Genomic DNA, 18,364 nt, shown 5'->3' with positions numbered 1-18,364 from the left:
CATAAAACAAAAAAATAGAGTAGAATAAAATAAAATAGAGCAGAATAAAATTATAAAATAAAATTAAATAGATTAAAAAAAGAATAAAATAAAATAGAAAAGAATAAAATAAAATAAATTAGAATAGAATAAAATAAAATAGAACTGAATAATAAAATAAAAAAGAATAGCATAAAACAGTAAAATAAAATAGATTAAAAATAAAATAGAATAAAACAAAAAAAATTAGAAGAGAATAAAATAAAATAGAGCAGGATAAAAAAATAAAATAAAATTAAATAAATTAAAATAGCATAGAATAGAATAAAATAAAATAGAATAATATAAAATAGATTAAAAATAAAATAGAATAAAACAAAAAAATTAGAATAGAATAAAATAAAATAGAACTGAATAATAAAATAATAAAACAAAATAAAAAATAGAATAAAATAAAATAACATAGAAAAGAATCAGATAAAATAAATTAGGATATAATAAAATAAAATAAAAAAGAATAGAATAAAATAAAATAATAAAATAAAATAGAATAGAATGAAAAAGAATAAAATAAAATAAAAAAGAATAGAATAAAATAAAATAAAATATAATGTCATACAGAACAACATGACATAGAACAGAAAACAGTAAAGAGATGTACAGTAAAGAGGGTGGATTTTTTTTTTTTAAACTAAACTAAAACTTGATTTTATTTGATCATTGTTTCATCGTACCCTGGAAATCCAGTGAGCAAATTCAAATTGTGCTCTCGCGAGAACTCTGAATTTCCAGGGTAGTTTCATCGTGGTTTCTTCCTGAATTTAAAACTAAAGATAAAAGCCTCAGAGCCTGTCAGGTCTGAACAGGTTAGGTTATTAACTGCTGACATGTTCCAAACTGACTCGTGTGTTAAGCATGTTTGATAAATTTAATGAAATAAACTGAAAGTAACTGATATGATCAGTCATTTTAAATCCACCTGACTTCACTCATCACGCTCACACATGAGAGAGTTTATGTCAGCTACAACATTTATACAAAAACTAAACCACTAAACTGATTTACATAGTGGTTCTCTGCTGGCTGCAGCTTTGCATGTTGGGTAGCTTTGGCTCCGAGCCTCTGCACTCTGCATGAATCTGACTTTAAAGGTCAAGGGTCAGTTCACTCAAATTACAAATAAGAAGGACATTTTCTTGCTTTAGTAGCTCATTTCTCACAGACATAAAAACAAAAATAACAAATAGCAAATAGCAACACGTCTTTACAGAAAACCTCACAGATTTACATACTTTACACCAAAGACATGAAAACTAATGTGTGAGATTAGTCTGTGTGTATTTCTTGGGCGGGAGCAGTGACCTCCTGGAGTCCTGCTGTAGCATCACATCTATTGAACACTAGTTAACTGCATGTGGTGAGTAACTGCACCTCACACAGATATTTTTAACAGATCCTGCTGCTATGGGAATTCCACAAAACTTTGCAAACAAAAAGAAGCATTACACAAATGTGCAGAACCAGACTCACGTGTAAAAATGGATCCACAAAACCTGTCCCATTTTTTTGTGAAATTAAAGTACGTGTTTACAGAGGAAGTTTTGCTCATCTTCAAATCAAATGTAAAAGGACATGTTTGTGGATCATGGCGCACATTTGTAGATTGTCTTGTGTGGGTTACAGATAATAAAGTCCAATAAAAGCATCTACTTTACAGATGTGAGAGTGGTATCGATCTGCTTATCTAACCCTCTGCAAGAAAGCAAATACACATATTTCCCAAAAGTTGTATCTGTACCTCTTTAAATCAATCTACCTCCCAAAAACTGTTGGGTAACACACCAAGATTAGTTTATTTCCGTCTCCTGCATCTTCAAGTGAAAGAGAAATCATTTTTATAGCACTGCAGTCATTAAAGTCAGTTTCAAGAGTCTGCTTTAAGATTTCATGCAAACATTTGTCTAAAATGTAAATCACATGGTTTGCATTAGGGAGTGTAGACTGTGGGAAATGGGCTGAAACAAGCAAAACCACTGTGACCCTTGAACGCTCCACACAGGTAAGTTTCAGCTCCTTAACTTTAAATCATACTTTACATTTATTTTCCAAACTGTGTTTTTCAAAATGATTTCACAACATTCCAGGAAGCCGCTGGCCTCCACTCATTTCTGTGGGTTTGTATAATAATTTAAGAGACAGTGACGTATGCACACTGTTTTTGTGTTAAGTTTTTTGTGCAGTTCCAATGCCAGTTACTTCTAAATGTCTGCACATCTTTGACCATGATGAAGCAGACTTGGTGCTCACTGTGACAGAGTTTGTCATGAGTTTACTGATTGTTGTTCATGCAGTAGGGAAATGAATTGAAACCAGCGTCTGTCTGAAACAGTAGAAAAAAAAGTCTTTACATTTCTTAAACAAAGCAACATAATGTACAAGAGGTAAATCTGAGATGCACTTTTTTTCAATGAGCTAAAACATGCAAAACCAGCTGCACTCTTGTTTAAACATGAGACTGAAACTAACCTATCAGCTGCAGCAGGTTATCAGCTGTGACGGGACGATTAGCTGCTACTTGAGGCGCTGCGGCGATAAGACTGTGGTTACATTAATAAGCTTGTTCCTGGTGTAGACTGAACACAAATAGTGAAACTACGTGGCAGAGACGTGGCTGATAAACCCTTTCAAAGTAAAATAACCTCACTGACTTTAAAGGAATACTCCACTCCCTAAATGTCCATTTTGATATCAGTTACACACCCTGAGTTACGCTGAATTCACGAAGGAAACTGTGGTTTTCTCACATGCCTCCACGGTGAATAAAGAATCCAAAATTGGAGAAAATTCTTGATGAATTGAAGTCATTGGGGTCCACGATTAACAGCAGCAGAATTATATCAGAACAACTGTTTACAAACACATGCAGCATAATCCAAGTCTCATTTATCCAGCCGTATGCTCAGTATCTCCCAGACAGACAGACAGACAGACAGACAGACAGACAGACCTTTATGACAGTGAACTGAAAATACAGTAAAACTTATCCATGCTCTCTTCAAAACGTCTACTGTTACCTCAATCAGGTAATTTGTTTTGTTATTGTGTGACTTTGGAGTTAACTTAACACCTGGCTTTTTAATTTAATGGTAAAAGTTTCAATTGAAATTCACTCCCAGGACAGATGCCTCTGCAGCATACATCAAACATACATCAGAACAGTGTGTCGGGTGTTTGTGGTGAACAGGAAACAACAGCATACACAGGAAGGCAACCCAGGCACTTTGAAAATATAGAAAGCGAGGCAGGAAATATTAAAAAGCCTTTACTGTAGTGGCTAAATCATTAAAAGAACCAACATGTCATTCAGCTAGTTTCCTGTCTCTGTCAAGTAGCTGTCTGCTAGTCACTCACTCTACAGCAGGAAACAGCACTTCAAAATAAAAGCTCTGTTTACTTAAAACTAAAGTGTGTTTTTTGACAAACTTGACATGTTTACAAGTCATTTGCGATCCATTCAGAATGGACCCGCGACCCACTTTTGGACCACGACCCACCAGTTGGGAACCACTGCTTTACAGCATCACGTTGACGGATCCAAAAAGCTTCCCTTTGACTGAGTTTCTGTTTTCTGTCACAGATATTTATCGGCTTCAGCTCTGATCAGCATCAACTGCAAGTTATGGAAAAATAACACCTACGTGGACGTGCTAAATTTAGCCCCTTTGCTTCTGTCGTGCAATGACAGGCCGCTACAAAATACTGTCTGTCTCCGTCCAAGAAGTGCTTGAACATCATTTGAAATTCTGTCTGCACCGAGTTTAGTGAACGACTGAGATATAAGAAAAAGATTTCACTGGTTTCACTGGCCTCCATGCTGTTTCTACTGTTTACTAACTCGTTTTCCAGCCGTCCATGATGTCGAATGTGAGACACCACGGCTCTGGCAATGGTTAGAGATGCACCGATACCACTTTCTCCTTCCCAATACCGATTCCGATCCCTGAACTTTAGGTATCTGCTGATACCGAGTACCGATCCGATACCAGCGCGTAAAATAAAAATGGATGGGATATGAATTGTTGTATGTCTCAACTCCTAAAACTCTGTGTAAAATATTAAGAAATAAATACATAATAGTAGAATGAATGCCGTAAAACTTTTTTTATTATTATTATCCAGTGTTGACACAGATCAAGACACAGGTCAAAGTGCAGCCACACAGTTTGGTAAAAAGACATTTTAAAGGCTACAGTAGAATGCTTTTTAAACTCCGTTTCATTTGCCTGTAGTGTGCGTATGCATAATGACGTGAGGCATTACGTGGTATCGTATTGGTCATAGGCTGTACTCGCTGATACCCGATACTGCATTTTAGGCAGTATCAGAGGCATTTCCAATACTGGTATCGGTATCGGTACAACTCTAGCAATGGTAAAGAAGTTTATCGTCCATTTTAATGGGTTTTTCGCTCATTCAAGAAACCAACACACAAGCGCTAAATTTGGTTGAAAAAGGGTCCCGCTGATGGAGAAGGCAGTACATCAGCAGCTCCTGTGTTCAGTGAGGTAAAATTACTGATTTTGTCAGTGCAGTCTGGCTTTGAGGAGAGCAAAGATAATTTTACTTTCAAGGCCACCAGACTCCATTGAGAAAAACAGTAATTTAAGCTTACTGAAAACAGAGGCTGGTCTACTGCTGCTTCTGTCTGTTAGTTTGTTTGTGTTATTGTGTGACTTTGGTGAATCTGAACTAATCCTTTTTAACATCACACAATTACACAAACAAACTAACTGATCAAAGCAGTGGTAGACCAGCAACTCCTGTGTTCAGTGAGGTAAAATTAATGTTTTTGTCAATGGAGTCTGGCCTTGAGGAGAAGATAGATAGTTGCACTTTATTTTCACTTCCCCATCAGAAAGATCTGTCTGTTTGGAAAGTACTGAGCAAACAACTGGATAAATGAGACTTGGATTATACTGCACGAGTTGTGTGAGTTTGTAAACATATGTTTTTTAATATAGTTTTGCTGTTGTTGAGCGTGGACCCCAATGACTTCAATTCATCAAAAGGTTTCTCTGTGTTTGGATTCTTTGTTCACCGTGGAGGCGTGTGAGTAAAACAAACTTTTCCTGCAGCATTAAACATGACACAGGGTGACTGATTGATATACAAATGATCATTTTATGGGTGAGGTTTTCCTTTAAGATAAACCAGGCTGTAGATTCTGCTCAGGTCATTTGGGGCTATGACGCAAACTTTGTTGCCGCATCAGGTAAAACAAAGGTCAACATGAAAAGTAAACATGATACCTGTTGGTTTTCCGGTGAAAGGTGTGTTGGTATTAATGCACTGGATCGTGACCACACCTACACCTGTGTGGGAGGGCACACAAGAGGATTGCTATCTTTCAGCTGCGTGCCCTCACATGTTGAACGGCAGGATGAAGTCATGAGAGTGAACTCTGCAAACTGAATGGAAGAAGAAAGAAGACGACGGAGAGTGACAGGAAGTGAAGAGTGTTTTTAGAGGAAGAATAAAAAGGTGAACATGGATCTAGATCAGCTGGATTCCTCCCAGAGGACACATGGGAACCCACAAAGTGACGACCCAGTTCAGACCTCAGACCATCAGATCCAGGACCCGGAGCAGGACCCGGTGCTGGTTTGGGCTCCCAGTGGGAGGCGTCTGATCTCTGGTCTGCTGGGTCTGAACGTGGTGCTGCTGGGAGCGGCCCTGGTGGCAGGACAGGCTTTTAACCCCGACGGCCTGAAGCACCAGGAGCCCCAGGTGTTCATGCTGCTGCTGATGGGGGTCAGTCTGGTTTGGATGCTGTGGTACCTGCTGTGGGCCAGGAAGCAGCCCGGCATCTGCCCACATAAAGACCACCACGCCGGGGGAATCACTGTCACTGGTGAGCTGCTGTGTGTTGAAACGTATAACATTATTTGTTTGCACTACATAATGAAACATTTCTCCTCTCTGGTGCAGTCGTCCTCATGCTGTTTGCTGCGTTCAGTCTGCTGCTGTTTGTCTTCAGGGCTGGTTATTTGATCAGCATGAGGGAGTGTAAACCTGCTGCCACAGTTCTGTCTCCATTTATCGAGGGCTCTTTTCTCCTGCTACAGGTAATGCTAGTTATACGAACGACTCGGCTGAAACAAGAGCAGAAACCAGAACACAAGTCACAGTTTTTAAAGGAACACAATGATCCTTTGTATATCAATAACTCACCTTGTGTTACACTGAATATGTTGAACTATAATCTCTGCTGGAGGGGAACACTTTAAAGAGCATGATGAGAAAAAAGCCCTGCACCAAAAGAGCGACACAAGAAATCTGTGCTCTCCACATCCTAGCTAACGTCATGGTGATACTGTGTGTTTATGATCTGGTTTAAAGGAATACTCCACGAAAAAAATGATCTATTACTCACCATGTGTTACATTAAATTCCTAAATAAAACTTTGCTTTTCTTTCATGCCTACACGGTGAACGAAGAATCCAAAAAAAAAAAAAAAATAAACGTGAGAAAATTCATGGTGTAAAAAATTAAAGTCACAGGGGACCATTTAACAACAGCAAATCTATATCAAAACATCCATTTACAAACTCTCACACAGCTCATACAGTATAATCAACAGCCCTTTTTAGACAGGAGTCTAAGCCCAATCAGTCTTTTTTCAGCATTGGCAGTATAAAAACAAAATCGGGGAGTGCAGCAAAATGCCGCCTACCTACTTTTGTTTATACAGAATGTGCCTTTTTCGGGGCAATGGGGGGCGTGAGCAAGTAACAAAACGTGTAGCTCAGCGTGTGACGTAAACAGTGACGTGGGAGGGAAGCCGCGGCTGGTTAGTCCTTCAGTGATTCTCTCGTAAGTCGGCCCGTTCTTCACCGTCCCCGTCATCTGACGGTTAATGGCCTCTTCGTTTGCGAGGACAAGGAGGGCGCGCGATTCCTTGTCTCCCCAGTTGCTCATCTTTACAGTGTCTGTCAGGTTTGTGTTTCCCTCTTGCTACTAGCTGCTCGCTAATTCCTGCTATCAGCTGTTTCCTGTTTATCCACCGCCAGTGGCTCGCACGTGCGGCGTCATCAACAGCTCCTCCCACAAGTCATCAACAGCTCCTCCTGTTGCAGAAGGCCGCCTCAGTCTGTTTAAACCAAAAAGGGTTCCACCAATATGTCTACCCTACGAGGCGGAAAATTGGGCACCTCGGATCAACTCGCCAATCCGGCTCTGTGTGTCTAAACGCTCGCAGCTTGCCGGCAAAACGGCCCAACATTCGCTGAAAACCTGGCAGTGTAAAAGGGGCTCAAGTCTCATTGATCCAGTGGTATGCTCAGTGCTTCTCAAACAGAGAGCTCTTTCAGATGGGATACTGAACTAAAATTAAAAGTTATCGATGCTCTCCTCACAGAGAGACTCCATTTTACCTCCCTGAACACAGGAGCTGTTGGTCTACCGCTGCCTTGATCAGTTAGTTAGTTTGTGTTATTGTGTGACTTTGGTGAATCCGCAGTAACCCTTTAAAACACTAAAGTCACACAATAACACAAACAAACTAAGTGATGGAGGCAGCAGTAAACCAACAGCTCCTGTGTTCAGGGAGGTAAAATTATTGTTTTGTCAGTGGAGTCTGGCTTTGATACGAGCGTGGATATGTTTTGTTTTAAGATCAGTTCCGGGGCTGTTTGTTTGGAAGTACTGAGCATGGGCTGGGCGATATGCCCTGAAAATTATGACACGATATTTTTCGGCTATATCTGGATACACTATATAGATCTCAATATTTTTCACTCTCCTCGAAAGCATTTCCAATGATGTGACAAATTTTTTGTTGTTGGTTTTTTCCCAGAAAATATTACCACAATGAGATGTTTGATCAATAATCATCAATAATATGGATATAACGACTAAGTGAGTTCAGGCAAGCGTTAAAACAAATAGAAAAGTCTGGTCACTTAAGTGTATTGCAGCCTGTAAAATTAAGGAAAAAATCATTTATGTCCTATCACGATACAGTGATATCCAAAATGTAAGATGATATATAATCTCATATCTTTTTTTTTTTTTAAAGATATTTTTATGGGCTTTTTGCCTTTATTGACAGGACAGAGGGTGAAATGGGGAGACAGAGAGAGAGTGGGGACTGACATGCAGCAAAGGGCCATTAGCCAGATTCGAACCCGCGGCCACTGCAGCAATGCAATGCCTCTGTACATGGGGCACTGGCACTATCCACTATGCTACCGACGCCCCTATAATCTCATATCTTGATAACGATATAACATCTTCATGTTGCTGAGACCTATACTGAGCATACAGCTGGATAAATGAGACTTGGATTATACTGCACGAGTTCTTTGAGACTTTGTAAACTGATGTTTTGATATAGTTTTGCTGTTGTTAAACGTGGACCCCAATGACTTCAATTCATCAATATCTTTCTCAAGTTTTGGATTCTTCGTTCACTGTGAAGGCATGTAAGAAAAACAAGGTTTTCACCACAAATTCAACGTAACACAGGGTGAGTAACTGATATACAAATGGTCACTTTGGGGGTGAAGTGTTCCTTTAATAAACTTTTTATAACATGTAGAAATGAGTGACAAAGCCCGCCGTAAGTGGAGCTCAAGTCATTTTAAATTAAGTTCCAGAAGAAGTATGAACACTGATATAATGTCTCAGTCCTGCTGTGAAAATCAAGTAAGCCTTTGTTGCTATTGCTCAACAGAGACAACTGTAAGAGGCAAATAATGGATAATGCTAAATTGTACAACAGCACAGAAACATAACAAGGACACTTATGACTTTAAGTTACACGACATCCATCTAGATTTTGCTAACATTAGGCACCATAACGGGTGTGCAAACGCAAAATTTTGATACATGAAGCAGGTGTAAAATTTTCAAGAATTAAAGCTTACAAACCTGATCACTATTAAATAAATGTCCCTTAAAATAATATTAAAAATGCCTTGATAACAATCACCCTGTCAGCTAAATTCAGGATATGTGCAACAAAATATCTTATTTCATACTGTAGGTCCACTTACCAACTTTTTTACAAGAGGTTTCAGCTGCAGCTTTGGTCATCATCAGTCAGTGGAATCGGCTCAGTGACGTAATGTTTCTAAATCTAACAAATTGTTTAAATTAAAGCCTCAAATTATATAAAAATCTGCACGTTTAAGGGACAGGCTGCTAAAATAAACATTAAATTATGAACACTATTAATGTGAAAGTTGGCAGACGAGTTCTTTGAAAAGTTTATAAGAAATTTCTTGACTGACTTAAAATTAAAAATTCAAAATAACTCCTGTGACTCTGACAGGTTTTGTGTCATTATTTGTCTCCTTCAGTTTATTTTAACCTTTATTTCCTGTAGCACTTTAACATTGTATTATGTAAAAACATCTCAATAAATCTTTAAATTCTTTCTGTTTTGTCCTCAGGACTCGTTGTGTTTATTATTGGATAACCGTTTATTTGTCTTTTGCAGACGTATTTACTGTGGGCTCACTCCAAAGACTGCATCCACCGACACAAGATCATCACCAGGTGCATCATCACTCCATACGTTTGTAATTTCCAGCTTCAGGTGTGTGTTGTTTTTGTACGTGTTATTTTTTAACCTTCATATTTGACTGTGTGAATATTTGCATCCTGCGTTCGACACAGGTCGGGGTTGATGATGATCCTGTCGGCCAACCTGCTGCTGTGGCTGAACGCAGTGACGGAGGACACCATCCACGAGGAGATCGAGATAGAAAAAGAAGACGGGCTTTATTTGGGCAACACGAGCTCATCTGAAGGAGACGTGTCTGATGCTGCAGGTAGATGAACCTGATGGGTGTAAATCAAACCTACCTTGTTGTGGGTTCAAGCCCAAAGAGATGAAACGCTTCTGTGTGTGAGCGGGTTTATTATTTTTCAAGTGTTTACGGCACATTGTAGACACATGACATTTACACCAATGGCTGGACATTGATAGCAAATGCTGCTTAACAAACATCACTCCAATCAGCCTGATGGGGGCGCTACAATTAAAGGTCAACTTTGAAACTATGCTGTGAGTCCAAGTTACACAAAAATTAGTACAGACATCCATCTGTCCTCATTAAACAAATCTGCCCCACGAACCACTTTAATCAGCCTGACTACATTTTCCACCATTTTAAATTTTTTTGAAAAACGTATTTCTGACATCTCCTAAACCGTAGGTTTGATTTGTAACAAATTTTCTTTGGATCATTGCTGAACTAAGATGGTCAAACTTTATCAAAAGCTTGTTGCTATCTCGTTGCATTTTAAAGATACTTAGCCTACTAATGAATTTCAATCTTCACCAAAGTTGCAGAAAATATCTAGCCTGGAAATCCAGACCCAAATCTAGAAAGATTTAGGGTCTGGCTATGAGTAATGCAAATGGCCCAACTCGAGGGGCGGCACCAAGCATGTATTTGAAAATATCACTGCACGCAATTGAATAACACTACGACCAATCAGAACAATACACGCAGTGATGTATCCAGAGCTTAGCTACCAGCGGAGCTAACTGGTAGATTAGACTCTTGCTGTATCCGGTCGGCAAAACAGCAAAAAACGTCCTTCTTGCAAAGGAAAGACTCGAGCGCCGTCTTTTGTTCCTCTTTTAGAGAAAAAGACAAGTCTAACTCGTTCATTGTAGCGGCCGAAGCCGTTTCAAACAACTGGTGTTCATCCGTAGCCATCTTGCCATGTTTATTGACTGATTCTGGACTTCGTCGTCGCAGCGCTGTCGTCATCTGTTTAGCTCGCCTCTGGCCCGCCTATATCAGATACACCGATGTGATTGGTGCAGCTCTTCTCCAACAGCATGGGTAATGAGCATCATTACTGACTGCCAGAGTGACTCGCTGAGCAAATTCAAATTGTGCTCTCGCGAGAACTCTGGATTTTTTTTTTTGAAGAAAGAAAAGGGACTTTGCATAACACAAATCGGACTATAATTCAGAAATTGTTTGTTCAATCATTACAAAGCTAGCATAACAATGTTGAACCATGTATGCAAACTTATTTCAAAATCGCTCAATAATGGGCAGCACCATGGCAATTTGAATATTTTTGACATCTCTGCCTAAACCAAAGGTCCCATATGTACCAGATTTTCTGTGGACCATTATCGGACAAAGCCTTTAAATAGGTATCAAAAGCTTGTTGATATGTCATTGCATTGTAAAGATACTTACCAGTGAACTTCAAAAGGGGCGTGGCTCAGCACATAAATAGACCTAACTCAACTCTACATCTGTGGGGTCAGTCATTATGAAACTTGCAGGAAATGTCCACACAGGTACTCGAAACATACCCTGAAAGGTTCAGTCAAACTGACCTCTAGGGAGCACAGCAAAATGCAAAAAAAGGGACTTGGCAAAACACAAATCGAACCATAAATCAGAAATTGTTTGTACAATCATTAAAAAACTAGCATAACAATGTTGAACCATGTATGCATGTATTTTTCATATCTCAGCCTAAACCAAAGGTCCTATTTGTATGAAATTTTTGTACCAAACTGCAGATGAAGAGCGTGGCCGACAGAGATACGGATGTAAATGAACGAGCCTCCATTCACCTGTCATTAAACCTGATAAACTCAGGTGTCTGAAACTGTCAAAGCTCTTGATCCTCCACAGCTTTTAACTGCTAACAATCTGTGTTGGCTTGAACCCTGAAATCGCCGCCTGCAACTAAATTATCACACACACTGATCGGCTAACACATTAAACCACTGACAGATGAAGTCAGTAACACTGATCATCTTGTTACAATGCAATATTCTGCTGGAAAACCTTCAGTCCTGGCAGTCTGGACGCCAACTGACATGCACCACCCACCTGAACACCACTGCAGACCAAGTACACCCCCAAATGGCAGCAGCAATCCTGAAGGCAGTGACCCCCCAGCCACACAGCAAAAACTGCTAAAATGGCCAGAGGATGGTGATTAAGAGTTCAAGTTGTCGACCTGGCCGACAAAATCCCCAGATCTCAATCCGATCAAGCACCCATAGGACGTGCTGGTATCCCACCTCACAACCCACAGGACTTGAAGGCTCCACCACCAACACCCTGGTGTCTGACACGGCAGGACACTGCCAGAGGTCCTGTGTTCATACCTGGACAGGTCGGAGGCCTCATTGTGGATCGGACTGGCTTTGACCTATCGACACATGGACACAGGACCTCTGGGGTACCGGCATGACCCGTGGACCCTTGATCGGATCGACATCTGGGTTATTTAGAAGCCAGATCAACGCCTTGATGGCTTTGTCACATTCCTCAGGCCATTCCTGAGCAGGTTTTATGGTGTGGCATGGCGCACTGTCCTGCTGGGGGGACACTGCCATCAGGGAGTGGGATTGGTCTGTAATGTTGTTTGGGTGGCTGGTGCGTGCCAAGTAGCATCCACATGAACACCAGGACCGAGGGTTTCCCTGCAGAACATGTTACTCACTTCACCTGTCAGTGTTTTAATCTTGTAGCTGATCAGTGTGTATTTTCTCACGTGTCTTCCTTCACGCCGTCTTTCAGGAATTCTAAATTCGACCTTCTGTCAGTGCACTGCGAGCGCAGCCTGCCTCACCTTCAGGAAAGGCTTTGAGATCCTGTTTCCCTTCAGCATGGAGTACTACCTGATGGCAGGCTGCATGATCTATGTGATGTGGAAGAACGTGGGCCGCAGGATGAGTCCAGGTCCCCACCACGTCGCTCAGAAGCTGACCTTTCGTGTCGTCTATCAAGGCGGGGTCATATACGGCCTTGTGTTTGGCATCCTGGTGCTCATAGCGGGAGTGGCCGTCTTCATTTTCTACCAGGTCTGGGTGGGCCAGCAGCAGCTCCGCCTCACCGCCTTCCACATATTTTACGGCTACCATTTAGCCGTGATGCCCGTCATGTCTCTGTGCTCGCTGGCCGGGATGCTGGTCCACAGACTGGAGATGAGGGCGAATGAATCGGGACACAACCCGACTCGCAGCCTGGATGTGCTCCTCCTGCTCGCAGCAGCTCTGGGCCAGCTCGCCCTCTCCTACTTCTCCCTGGTGGCGGCCCTGGCTTTAGGGACCGACAGCCCTCTGGGGGACCTCGACCTGTCCTACTCCCTCCTCAGCCTGCTGGAGCTCATCCTCCAGAACATCTTCATCATCGAAGGCCTCCACAGGCACCCCAACCTCCTCGCCAAGAAGAAAGAGAGGCAGCGGAGCAGCATATTCAAGGTACCTGCGTTTCATGTGAATGTTCTGTAAACTGAAACGAGTCAGTGATTAAATGGTTTTGTTTCCACAGCTGAAGAAAAAGGTTGCTGTGCCGATACAAGAGGAGAGGAAGCCGGATATTTCACTGCTGGAGGGGAACACGTCAGCTGCTGCTCAAGAGCATGATGGGAAAAAACCCTGGACCAAGAGAGCGATACAAGAAATCTGTGCTTTCCTTATTCTCGCCAACATTATGGTGAACTCATGTTTTTATTATCTGATTTATAGAGTAACTAATAATCAAATATTTTTATTAATAAAGTTTCTTTTTTCTTCCTGCGTTCATGCAACACGTCCACGTTCCCTCCTCTCGCAGCTGTGGGTCATCCCTGCGTTTGGAGTCCACCCCCAGTTTGAGAACGGCCTCGGGAAACAGTTTTTCGGCTTCTCTGTCTGGTTCGTTCTGGTGAACTTGAGTCAGCCGCTCAGCGTTTTCTACAGGATGCACTCTGTGGGAGCTTTAATGGAGCTGCTCATCTCCGCGTGACGAGCAGCAGCGGCTTAATGTGACTATTGAAGGAGATATTATACAAATGTGTGGTTGAAAAAAACCAAACATGGTATATATTTATTTAGTTTATACATGGCCAAAAGTATGAGGACATCCTTCTACAGTTTGGGTCTGAGGCTGTTTTTTAATAGTGTGTTTTCTTTAAATGCAGTTAAAGAACACAATGATGTTTGTCTGTCAACAGTTTGGTTTGTCTCTGTCCTGTTTCAGCGTGACTCCTCTGTGCACAAAGCTCCATTAAGAAATGATTTCCCACTTTGTTTGGCTGGAACTTGTGAATAAATCAATGTTCAATAAATGTCAGATTTAATGACTGTTTGGCATCGCTGGTGACACAGGTCTGTGTGTGACACACACTAACTTCTGTTTGACACATTTAAACATCCTTCAATTTAGTCTGAACACTGAAAGTTGGCAGGAAGAACGAAGCACGACATCATCACTGCTTGTTTTCTTTAAATAACACCAGAGAATGGTTCCTCTGATCTCAGGTCAGCTGCGAGATCTCGTTGGTGGCGAGTGAGTGAAGAGAACCTTCGGCAGCTGCTCTAAATCCTCTGGATCTCAAAGAGCCGTATGTCCGTGTCGTACCAGATTGGAGGATCCACGTTGCTATGGTAACAAGAGTCAGAAAACAAGGCATTGTTAAAACTCAAACCGTGATGACCAAAAGATTTTAAAGAGTCAAGACTTGTCGGGCCAGTTTGAGATCAGACGGCTCTGTTGTCATTTTTAAAACACGTGAAACTGTTTACCGTAGGTAGATCACGCCCCACATGTAGGTGCGGAACCACATGGCGGTGCCGGCGTTGGCTTGGTACTTCCTGATGAGGATGGGATGAGGGACGGGCAGGAGGCCGACCAGCGTGCCGTGTTGAAGGAACTTTAGGATTTCTGACTCGTCTGTCAAACCCCTGAGAAAGACAACAACAACACTGAAACTGAGCTCAACAATTAAAGGGACAGTTTACCCAAAGATCAAAATCCATTCTCTCTCTCACCTGTCGTGCTGTTTATCAACTTAGTTTTGGTGTGAGCTGCAGAGTGTTGGAGATATCAGCTGTACAGATGTCTGACTTCTCTCTAATACAATGGAACTTCACAAAGAGCTGATTGTGGGCATTATTATTGGGCAGTGATCAGACTGCAGATCTATGGCATGTTATGAATTTTGACTAACGTAAAGACAGGATGAAAAGAAGGCGTCTTGTCCAGTAATGACTCAGAGCTTCATACTGTCGCATCACTGTCACACACTTTGTAATGAACAGACAAAGCACACTGAGTCGGACACAGTAATTTAATCAGGGAAAATTCCCTCACTGACGTGCATATGGTTACCATGGTTACATGTATGCATTAGCATAGAGAGGTTATGGGATACACATGTCCTTTATCAGGGTCCTTTATGAGATCATGGACAGATTTAGATTTGTTTAGCTGTTGCTACAATCTCATATCTGCATCATAATATCTGTGGTTGGTTCGTTTCCTTTCACACCACAAATAAACCGCACCAGAGTCCGTTTGGAAGACACAGCTTTTCAAGTGGTCTCGGTTCGGTTGTTTGGTCTGCACCAGGGTTTGACTGACAGCTGCCCAAACAAACCGCACTAACAGACCTCAGTTCATTTTAACCGATCCAAACAGGTCAGGTATAAAAGCACGCTGAGGTTCGTCCTATTTACTGGAGATGTGAATGACGTTTCCATTGCATGAGAGCCTCATCAGGGTGTCTACAAGTGTCAGACAGTTCAATCTAATGCTTTTTAGACACGTTCAAGACACGTTTTAACCAAATTTAGGACAGATTTTTTGGACAAATCATGTTTTACTTATTTAAACATCGCAGGTCAGTAGTGTATATGTGATCTTGTGCAGAGGTAAGTGCTACTAGAGTCAGTGAGTTAAGTCAGTCTACATTTTGCCAACAGGTCAGTAAAATGTCAGTGTTACAGTTTTTAAAGATCTGTAACATTAGAAATGTGAAACTTTTAGAAAGACATCACTCGTTTTCACAAAAAGAAATTTAAAAAATGGATAAATGAAATTAGATCAAATGTTTAAAGCAGTTAAGACCTCACAAATTTCAATTTAAGACTATTTCATGACATTAAAGGCCTTATTGTTGCAACACTGACTGTAAGACATTTTAAGATGGGGTGGTAATGACTGTTACCAAGGAAACTGAGTGATGGCTTGTGACTCCAAAAAGGATTAAAATATACATGAATATTTGTGTTTTTTTCCTTTGTCAAATGACCATAGTATAAGCAGGATAATGTTCTTCGAGGTGTTCATAATCAGGACTCAATGGCCCTGCTGCTGTTCAATAATCCCTGATAATGGACACTTCGTTGAGCATCATCTCGTACTTGACAAAAGATTTTTAGCTCAAACTCAAAGAGCCTCCGAAGCATCTCAGATTGCGAACCAACACCATGGAGCGCCCTTAAAAATAAGATGGACAGTCACTGTTTTTGTAATTCTTCCTTCTTGCTCTATTCTTGAAGAGCACCTAATTTTCTATTTTAAAATGCCAACACAAGTTTTGTTTCCCAGAGCAGAACTCTGTATTTTGCCTTCAATAACTGGGCTGTTAAAGGGATAGTGCAGCCAAAAATGTAAATTCAGCCATTATCTACTCACCCATATGCCGAGGGAGGCTCAGGTGAAGTTTTAGAGTCCTCACATCACTTGCAGAGATCCAAGGGGAGAGGAGGTAGCAACACAACTCCACCTAATGGAGGCTGACGGCGCCCCAGATTCAAACGTCCAAAAACACATCATTGAAACCACAAAATATCTCCATACTGCTCGTCCGTAGTGATCCAAGTGTCCTGAAGCCCCGACATAAAAAGTTGTTTGGAAAAACCTCATTTGAACTCTGTTTTTAGCCTCATTGTAGCCTGTAGCTAGCCTGTAGACTCTAAAACTTCACCTGAGCCTCCCTCGGCATATGGGTGAGTAGATAATGGCTGCATTTTCAGTTTTGGGTGCACTATCCCTTTAATATGAGCAGCAAGAGCTGCGATGACCCAATAGGAGAAGCAAAGAGTGTCTCCTTCATCGAACACAACATCCAAGAAAAAAGACAACAGGAAACTGTCATCTCTGGAATAAACAGCACCATTTAACTCTTAACAAAAAGGTCCTATCATTCATTTTCATTTTCTTACTTGTCGATACAGATCTTCTCCACCTGAGGGACCAGGACTTGTAACAGCCGCATGATGGTTTGCAGAGGAAGCTTCGCCTTCCACGCCAACACCTGAGAACACACAGGCAGCAGATTGAACAACAGACAGGAAATAAACACATGAGGATAAAAACACACAGTAGAGAAGAGTTCTACTGACCCAGTCTGTATTGGCGCTCCAGGCTGCTGCTGCTGATGATGACACACTTGACAACCGACTCCTCGCTGCCTCTGACTCTGTGTGATAGACCTGACAGCAGAGTGAAAAGTGCAGGTGTCACTTTAACTGCAGACAGAACAAAATAAAACAAACAAACAAAGTGAGAGGATGAGTGATGTGAAGCCTCGTCTACCTCGGGGTCTCTCTCTGAGTTGGACTCTGTGTCACTGGCTCCAGCTGCTGCGCTGCTGTCAGCCGTCGTCTGTTGAGAGTCTGAATGTGGCACAGCGACCATCGTGCCGTCCACGCTCACCTGGGACTTCTCTGTTATCTTATCGATTCCTAAAGGAAGAAAGACGAGTGTTTTTTTAACTGCAGAGGAAACAAATCATCTTTACCCGCTGCAGACATGAGAGGCGGCTGTGTAAAGGTTTTACCTCCAGCTGTCGTCAGCTCAGACTCAGAGTCACAGCAGACACACTGGATTTCATGGAAAAAAAAAAAACATCTACAGACACTTGTCACACCACTCCCACATCACAGGACACTTCTCTGCAGCTGATCAAACCTCAGACCTGAATACATTCCTTCCATGCAACACTACTGCCTCACTGCACTTCATTAGCAAAGTGAGGACATGATGTACGTTTTTTTCTGGACACATATTAAGCGGGGGTCTGATGCTCTTTCTCCCAGCGTCAAACACTTCATCTCCAGCATTCTAGTGAATTTTTATGCACCAAGTTTGCACACTGTTACCAGTTACTTCACTGGAGGCATTGTTGCATCTATGTGTCGTGTTCTAGAAGCTCTGCAAAACAAAAGCCCTCTGCAACTCTATGTTAAACTGAGGGAGACAAATGCAGGAGTTCTAAATATTGAGGGGGACGTGTCCCCTGTGTCCCCCAAAACCTGCACCGATGGCCAGTGGCGTCTGGTAGTTACGATGGACCCTTGTGCACATTATTATGACAGGCACATATCATCTCGTCACATCATCAGAGACTTGACGCTGGATAACATCAACATGCACATTACCCAGCAATCAACACTGCATATCTGTATGTGACAAAATATACCAACAAAACTAAGAAATAATTCATCTGATTTCACAGTTTTAATAGTTGATTTATAGCTATAGAATAAAGCTATCATTTATTATGGATGCTACTGACTATATTACAAGAAAATAAAATATAAACTGACAGAGATGGGTT

General features: G+C 41.4%; 2 protein-coding genes across 2 annotated transcripts in view; one reads left to right on the top strand and one right to left on the bottom strand.

The window, feature by feature from the left end:
* Window positions 1–5,345: 5,345 nt before the first annotated feature.
* Window positions 5,346–14,098, top strand: LOC117246711 (proton channel OTOP3-like). Its single transcript, XM_033610640.2, has 7 exons — window positions 5,346–5,890; window positions 5,968–6,104; window positions 9,483–9,541; window positions 9,662–9,816; window positions 12,556–13,238; window positions 13,309–13,473; window positions 13,594–14,098. Exons 1-7 carry the CDS (start codon window positions 5,527–5,529, stop codon window positions 13,762–13,764), a joined length of 1,734 nt encoding a protein of 577 aa, XP_033466531.1. The 5' UTR covers window positions 5,346–5,526; the 3' UTR covers window positions 13,765–14,098.
* The window catches only part of hid1b (HID1 domain containing b), a 78,415-nt gene continuing 73,891 nt past the window's right edge, over window positions 13,841–18,364 (bottom strand). Inside the window, exons 16-20 of the mRNA XM_078163733.1 lie at window positions 17,341–17,489; window positions 17,148–17,237; window positions 16,968–17,059; window positions 14,544–14,702; window positions 13,841–14,400 (exon numbers count right to left, since the gene is read on the bottom strand). Of these exons, the coding sequence (XP_078019859.1) occupies window positions 14,337–14,400; window positions 14,544–14,702; window positions 16,968–17,059; window positions 17,148–17,237; window positions 17,341–17,489 (554 nt within the window). The 3' untranslated portion in view covers window positions 13,841–14,336. The remainder of the gene's footprint in view (window positions 14,401–14,543; window positions 14,703–16,967; window positions 17,060–17,147; window positions 17,238–17,340; window positions 17,490–18,364) is intronic.

This window comes from Epinephelus lanceolatus, chromosome 21 (assembly GCF_041903045.1).
Source record: "Epinephelus lanceolatus isolate andai-2023 chromosome 21, ASM4190304v1, whole genome shotgun sequence".
Taxonomy (NCBI): domain Eukaryota; kingdom Metazoa; phylum Chordata; class Actinopteri; order Perciformes; family Serranidae; genus Epinephelus; species Epinephelus lanceolatus.
Note: the sequence above shows the minus strand (reverse complement) of the source record. Positions and strands in the feature narration are given on the sequence as shown.